At 45.1% G+C, this 7,857-nt stretch overlaps 1 protein-coding gene and 1 pseudogene across 1 annotated transcript in view; one reads left to right on the top strand and one right to left on the bottom strand.

Moving 5' to 3' along the window:
* LOC107675922 (gastrula zinc finger protein XlCGF8.2DB-like) overlaps positions 1–2,299 on the bottom strand; it is a 5,354-nt pseudogene extending 3,055 nt beyond the window's left edge.
* Positions 2,300–3,850: 1,551 nt separating this feature from the next.
* LOC107675924 (gastrula zinc finger protein XlCGF49.1-like) overlaps positions 3,851–7,857 on the top strand; it is an 8,841-nt gene continuing 4,834 nt past the window's right edge. The window contains exon 1 of the mRNA XM_016470420.1: positions 3,851–4,330. Within this exon, the coding sequence (XP_016325906.1) occupies positions 3,871–4,330 (460 nt within the window). The 5' untranslated portion in view covers positions 3,851–3,870. The remainder of the gene's footprint in view (positions 4,331–7,857) is intronic.

Below are 7,857 nucleotides of genomic sequence, written 5' to 3' on the forward strand. Positions count from 1 at the left end.
AGAAATTGTTTAGAGCTATGACAAAGTACCGGTAATTAGTAGAAGAAATATTGAGATACTTTAGTAAACTACTTTTAGTAACTACTAATACCACATTGGGGAAAATCTACTACTCATATGTATAACCTTAGTTAAAGAGATAGTTCACCCAAATATGAAAATTGCAAACCTGGAACAACTTGAGGGTGAGTAAATGATTACAGAATTAAAATTTTTGGCTGAACTATCCTTTAAGTAAAGTATTATCTTCTTAAGGTATTGAGAGTAAAAGTAAAGTTATCTACAGTATTGTTCTGAAAAAAAGAATTCGTCAGGATGGTTTTGCATTAATATTACTGCTGCACTAATGTGCGTTTTGCATTTTACTTCTGAATATGTTCAAGGTTATTAAATTTAAAGTTGCCTACTAAAAATATATTGTTGGGTAGTTTAATCTACAACAATGCATCATGTTGTAAAATACCATATTTTTAGTGTTGCTGTCTGTGAGAAAAAAAGAAAACGTAGTACTTCATATTTGTACGAGTATACTTAACGAATGTACTTCCTCACAGTCCACCTCTGATTATTTTGAAAATGAAAGTATCAACATTTTGTCAGAATATTAACAAATGTTTGCTAACTATATCAAAGGCTGCATCTGAAGGACTCGGAGCGGTCAAACAGAGCTCTGTTCAGCTGTGACAGCTGCCGCTGAACATTGAGCTGTACATGATTGTAAAGCGCTTTGGGTGTACAACAATACACAGTAAAGCGCTATATAAATGCATCATTCATTCATTCATTCATTCATTGGTGCATAAAGAAGATCTGTAAAGTTGCAAAGACTAAAGTCTCAAATCCAAAGAGATATTCTTTATAAAAGTTAAGAGTTAACCACGCCTACCTAAATCGGCTCGTTCTAACACGCCCCCACATATCTACATCACTATGTGGAAACACGTCTCACAATGTTCTTCCTCTGACTCTCTGTGCTGCGCTCAACCTGAGGATTCCTGCACTTTCTTTCACGAGACACACCACAGGAACGGTGTCATGCAAAATGTGATTGTGTCGAACAACGGAAGCTGTTTTTTAGTTCTGAAGATTCATGTAAAATGAGATTGTTGTGTTTATTTTTGTCACCTTCTGATGTTAGAGCTTCTGTCTGAGAAACACAAAGCTTCTGGAACAGACTTCAGTTTTCTGGCGTCTCTGTTGAACCGCTACAAATGAACAGTCTTGATAGCGACGTACAGAATCATATTTTTAGTCAACTGTGGCAGAATCTGGGCCCGTATGTATACAACTTCTCAGAAATGCTCTTAAGAATAGACTTAAGTGTCAAAAAATTCTTCGTAAAAAGTAGGACGTTTCTAAGAGTAGGAGACTTTTATAAAGAAGCTAAAAGCAACTTTCAGTAAAGTCTATGACTGATTTAAGTGTTGACTGAGGTGGCACTTAAGTGTTATGAACTAAGGACTACAATGAATATTTACAATTAACATGACGATTATTACTGATGCTTCGTTTTCTATTAGTATGTCTCCTCGTTTACAGTTGGATCGATGATGTGAACATGAGTTCCATCAGTAGCTCCAACAACTCCAGGAGAGCCCACAATCCTCATAAAAGTGGCTTGTTTTTGCAATATAATTTGGCGGTCGGTTGGAAAGTCATTAAACTGCCATATAGTAGTGGTCAAAAGTGATGTCCAGCCTAGGAAATTGGACATCTTCACCCTTAATTTAAAAGAAAAAAAAAGTGAAGATTTTGTAAGCATATTGCATAGTATTGCACTGCTCCGGGTGTGTGTTCACTGCTGCTAATTCCAAGTATGGGTCACCATACTTGGCCACATGTCACGTCACTTTCACTTTAGTTGCTTAGAGTCAGTTGTTTTATTTGTGATAATGCAATGAAACATGCCAAATAGTGCAGTCATAATTTTTTGGCCATGCTGTTATACAAATAAATAATGAACACATGCAAAAACAAGAGGACCAATGAAATGTTGCTGATTTAGTGATTTTGTTAACCTTGTTGAAAAAAAAACAGCATATGCTGGTTAGGTATGTTTTGACGCTGGGATGCTGGTCCTTTTGCTGGTTTATGCTGGTCATGTGCTGGCAAAGGACCAGCATAAACCAGCAAAAGACCAGCTTAAACCAGCGTCCCACGTCAAAACATACCTAACCAGCATATGTTGTTTTTTTCAACAGGGAATGACTTCACCCCTTTAGAGACTTTTTTTTTTCAAAAGCCTAACAACAAAATCAATCTCTTGGACAGACCTCATCTACATCCGAGACTCTCCCATGACGTCATAAAGGCGAACTGACCTATAATAAGACGAACTCACCTTTATGAGGTCATTAGCAACATCAAGTGACCAGTTTAGCTTCAGTTTCAGCTACCTTCAATTGAAAGCAGTTGGCAACACTGCGTCCATCGGTGTTTTTTTGTCCTTTGTATTTTGATGTTTGGGGTCATAAAAAAACCCCTCCACACATCACTTTTGGCCAGTTGTGTCTGCGTACTGTCATCACCGCTGCACTGCTGGAAAGTGTGCGTCTGCTCCTCTTTGCTGCCGTCTTGTTACTCCTAACTAGATTAGGAGACCTCTCCAGCTCTCTTAAATAATTTAGGAGCCGAGACCTAGTTTTAACACTTCGGAACCTTTATGAATCACTCGTATTCTTAAATCTAGGATTAAGAGTAAAATTACATCATTCTTAGAATGTTGACACAAATTTTGATTGCTTCTGTTGTCCTCATTTGTAAGTCGTTTTGGATAAAATCGTCTGCTAAATGACTAAATGTAATGTAAACGTAATGTTGATATATGAGCATCTATATTACATTAGCAATCATTAATATTGGCCACTCATAAATTTAAAAATATGATTTTATAGTCATAAACACAAGCTTGCTTTGTATGTATTATAGGCTACAATACAAAAACATTTTATATCTGGGGAACTAAAATTATTATTGTTAAGCACGTCATAAATCAGCGCGTCTTCTTCTGAGGTAATTTCTGGCTTATTCCTGTCAGTGTGTCGTCTTCTAAGGTAAATTCTGGCTTAGTCCTCTCAGCGCGTCTTCTTCTGAGGTAAATTCTGGCTTATTCCTCTCAGCGCGTCGTCTTCTGAGGTAAATTCCTGTTTATTTCCTCTCAGCGCGTCTTCTTCTGAGGTAATTTCTGGCTTATTCCTGTCAGTGTGTCGTCTTCTAAGGTAAATTCTGGCTTAGTCCTCTCAGCGCGTCTTCTTCTGAGGTAAATTCTGGCTTATTCCTCTCAGCACGTCTTCTTCTGAGTTCAGCACACAAGACAAAAGTAAAAAACGCCAGTTATGAAAATGTATGAACAATAGGTGCAACGGTCACATGAATTCCGCCAAGTTTTTTAATGGTTGTAATAAAAAGATGACATTTATTCCACCATGCAGTTTCCCTAGTAAACCGTAAGAAGTTTTCCTAATTGCTGTATCTCAGTCATTGCTCACAACCAGCTTATGTGTGCATGCTATTTGCCATGTTGTGACAGATCACTATATCAAGTATGTGAATATATTCATAACAACGTGAGCGGCTAAAAATGAATAAAGTTATCAACATAACTGATATTCAAAATGGTAAGCAAGCGCTGCTTTATTTACGTTTCATATATCTTGTATATTCTTGTTTCGGTTTCTCCTTTTGAATGATGAATGCATACTATTGATAGCTGCTGATATAGACAGCTAATTGTTCTCGCACAGAATGTACGTGTTAGTTTGCAGTTGGCTGTAGTCTGTATGGTTTGTTCAATTGCAGCTTTTTGGTCCAGATGCTGCCGACGCAAGGAGACAACACCGGAGGAGTTTTGATGAAAAACGAAAACTTCAAATGCACGTGAGAGTTCACACTGGAGAGAAGCCTTACACCTGCCAACAGTGTGGAAAGAGCTTTGCTCAAAAAGCAGCCCTTCAAAATCACATGAGAACTCACTCGGGAGAGAAGCCATTCCCCTGCCAACAGTGTGGAAATGTTTTCAGTCGAAAAACAAACCTTCAAAGACACATGAGAACTCACTCGGGAGAGAAACCTTACACTTGCCATCAGTGTGGAAAGAGTTTTACACAGAAAAGCAGCCTTCAATTTCACATGAACATTCACACTAGAGCGAAACCTTATACATGCGAACAGTGTGGAAAGAGTTTCCCTGCAAAACAAAACCTTAAAGTTCACATGAGAGTTCACACTGGAGAGAAGCCTTACTTTTGCAAGTATTGTGGGAAGAGTTTCGCAAATGCATACTCCCGTAAGTACCACATGAGAATTCACACTGTTCATTCAACATTCAACAGTAAGGGCATGCATACATTAAATGTAAGGGATAATCCACAGCTAGCATATGCCTTAAAAGATTTTAATATAGGACTTGGAGGCAAACAGTAAAAAATACTGTAATTTTCATCAGTTATGGCTCCTTAGCATTCTTCTTGCTTTTAATCAGACATAGAGGGGGAGTAATGCGGTGAGTTAAACCCCTTTCAAGCCACAAGCTTTTGAAATCTTGATGTCAAAATCCAGCATTTTTCCAAAAAAAACCTGGCGCCTAAAGGGTTAATATAGGACTTGGAGGCAAACAGTAAAAAATACTGTAATTTTCATCAGTTATGGCTCGTTAGCATTCTGCCTGCTTTAAATCAGACACATAGGGGAAGTACTGCGGTAAGATCACATTTATTTCAATGAATTAATTATATAATTTATTTGAAATAATTAGTGCATGCGAGAGAATTACATGTGTCTAGTGTAGAAGCTATTTTATTAATAAAAGTTTGTGCGCCACAATGTTTCTGTGTGTGCGCTGCGCGATTTACAATATCTACATTTAGACTTTACATTTAGTTTTGCTCCTGACTACTCGACTGAGAGAAGACTGAACGAGTTCAGTGTGCTCTTTGAGAGCTCTTCGTGTTGGCAGTACGGCGTTTCAGCAGTGGAGGTTTCTCGTGTCGAGTGGGTTGCACGCATCAGGCTGCACCACCCCCTGTTTGTGCTGGCAGTTGTGTCCCGGGTCTGTAGGTACTCATCTGGTCTGTCCGGCGATGCATATACGGCCTGTGGAGAAGCTGCCTCCACCTTACACGCTACGGCGTTACTGCAGGTTCTACAGGCTAAAGCACTGAGGGACCTGCACGAGGGTAGTCACGATCCGGATGTTCTAAAAGAGCTCCGAACCGCAACTGATCTCGCGTTCTGAGCGACGATGGTCACCACGAGTTCTCTGGGTCGTGCGATGTCCACACTTGTGGTCCAGGAGTGTCACCTCTGGCTGTGTCTGGTCGACATGAGGGACGTCAACAAAGTTCAGTTCCTCTAGGTTACTGAGGCGATCCCAGCCTGCTCATTGCCGAGAGCGGCCCCCTGCGTCCACCCCCACTCCCGTGCCGCACCCGCAGCAGCCTCAAGCAAGCGGCGCCTTGGAGCTGGGCATAGGCAGGCCACCCCGCCCGTCCAGGCCCCCGTCAACCTGGCGGTGAACGGAAGAGCAGGAGGTCCAGAGAGAGAGGGAACTGCTCTTTGGGGGATGGTGAATGCAGAGGAGAACCGGGTGGAGAATCTGGTTTCCAAAAATCTCGACAGGAGAGGTTTTCTCTGTCTCTGGGTCCCACGAGGGCATGGAGAGTCGCGGGCGGACCAACAACGTACCACACTCATTCTCCTCTCTGGCCAGAAGGCAGCAGCGAGTGGTTCGAGTGCGTCATCAAAGACCCTACTCACGCATCCTCTGCCAAACTGTGGAACCAGGTAAGTGTTGCACTGCACTCAGACCTTTCTTCAGGTCCCTGCGTTCCACATCGCTGCCCCACCGCGGGTACGTCGGTGATCCCGCTGGTCCAGCTTGTGTGGTGTCTGGGTGCCTGGCTACCCAAACCGTCTCGCTGGCTCCTGCGGACCATCAGACTCAGCTATGCGATTCAGTAGATCTGCTTCACATCAGTGAAGGCGGCTGATGCTCCTGTCTTGCGTGCGGAGATCGCAGTCCTACTGGCGAAGGATGTGATAGAGCTGGTCCCTCCAGCCGATATGGTGATCGGGTTTTAAAGCTCCTACTTTGTTATACCCAAGAAAGGCGGTGGTTTACGACCAATCTTGGACCTGCGTGTCTTGAACTGGGCCCTTCACCGGTTACCGTTCAAGATGTTGACGCAGGAACGCATCTTCGGGTGCACTAGTCCCCGAGATTGGTTTGCAGCGATCGACCTGAAGGACGCGTACTTTAATGTGTCTATCCTTCCGCACCACAGACTATTGCTGCGGTTCGCGTTCGAAGAACGAGTATATCAGTTCGAGGTCCTACCCTCCGGGCTGTCGCCCCGTGTCTTCACGTAAGTTATGGAAGCAGCCATTGTTCCCCTGAGAGAACAGGGCGTTCGCATTCTCAACTACCTCGACGTCTGGCTCATACTAGCTCAGTCTCAGGATCAGTTGTGTGCACACAGGGACTTGGTACTTTCGCACCTCAGCCGGTTGGGCCTTTGGGTCAACTGGGAAAAAAGCAAACTCTCCTTGGCGCAGAAGATCTTTTTTCTCGGTATGGAGTTGGATTCGGTCGAGCACGCCTCATGCAAGGATGTGCTCAGTCGGTGTTGAACTGCCTGAATATGTTCAAGTGCAGGATGGCGGTCCCACTGAAACAGTTTCAGAGGCTCCTGGGGCAGTCACGCCACTGGGGCTGCTTCATATGACACTGCTTTAAAACTGGCTCCATGGCCGAGTCTTGAGGTGGGCGTGGCTACGCGGCACTCACCGGGTCCGAGTCACACCGGCCTGCCGCCAAACCTTCACCCCGTGGTCAGACAACACTGGCTCTATGGCCGAGTCCTGAGGTGGGCGTGGCTACGCGGCACTCACCGGGTCCGAGTCACACCGGCCTGCCGCCAAACCTTCACCCTGTGGTCAGACCCTTCGTTTCTCCGGGCAGGAGTGCCCCTGGAACAGGTCTCCAGGCAAGGCGTGGTTTACACAGATGCCTCCACCACCGGAGGACGGGCTTTCAGTGTCGGGGGTTTGGACGGGCCCCCAACTGCACTGGCACATCAATTGCCTAGAGTTGCTGGCAGTATGCCTGGTCTTGAGCCGTCTCAAGAGGCGCTTACGAGGCAAGCGTGTGCTGTCCGCACGGACAACAATGCGACCATTGCGTACATCAACCGACAAGGTGGTCTACGCTCCCGTCACATGTTGCAACTCGCCCGCCACCTCCTCCTTTGGAGTCAGAAGCATCTAAGGTAATTCACATTCCTGGTCTGCACAACCGGGCAGCCGACGAGCTGTCACGAGCTGCACTCCTGGGAGAATGGAGACTCCATCCCCAGACGGTCCAGTTGATTTGGAGTCGTTTCGAAGCTGCTCAGGTAGACCTGTTTGCCTCTCCAGAAACCTCTCACTGCCAGTTGTTCTACTCTCTGGCCGAGGGAACACTCGGCACGGACGCACTTGGCACACAGCTGGCCGCGGGGCCTTCGCAAGTATGTTTCCCCCAGTGAGCCTTCTTGCACAGACACTGTGCAAGATCAGGGAGAACGAGGAGCAGGTCCCGCTCGTGTCGCCTTACTGGCCCACTCGGACTTGGTTCCCGGAACTTATGCTCCTTGTGACAGCCCCTCGGCAGATTCCTCTGAGGAAGGATCGACTGACTACTGATCTACTGAGACAGGGCACCCTGTGGCACCCGCATCCAGACCTCTGGAAACTTCATGTCTGGTCCCTGGACGGGACGCAGAGGTTCTAGGTGACTTACCCCAAGAGGTAGTTGACACCATCACTTCAGCGAGAGCACCGTCTACGAGACACGCCTACGCTTTGAAGTGGAACCTGTTC

The sequence above is a fragment of the Sinocyclocheilus anshuiensis genome, unplaced genomic scaffold, assembly GCF_001515605.1.
Source record: "Sinocyclocheilus anshuiensis isolate Anshui unplaced genomic scaffold, SAMN03320099.WGS_v1.1 scaffold2628, whole genome shotgun sequence".
In the NCBI taxonomy this organism is placed as follows: domain Eukaryota; kingdom Metazoa; phylum Chordata; class Actinopteri; order Cypriniformes; family Cyprinidae; genus Sinocyclocheilus; species Sinocyclocheilus anshuiensis.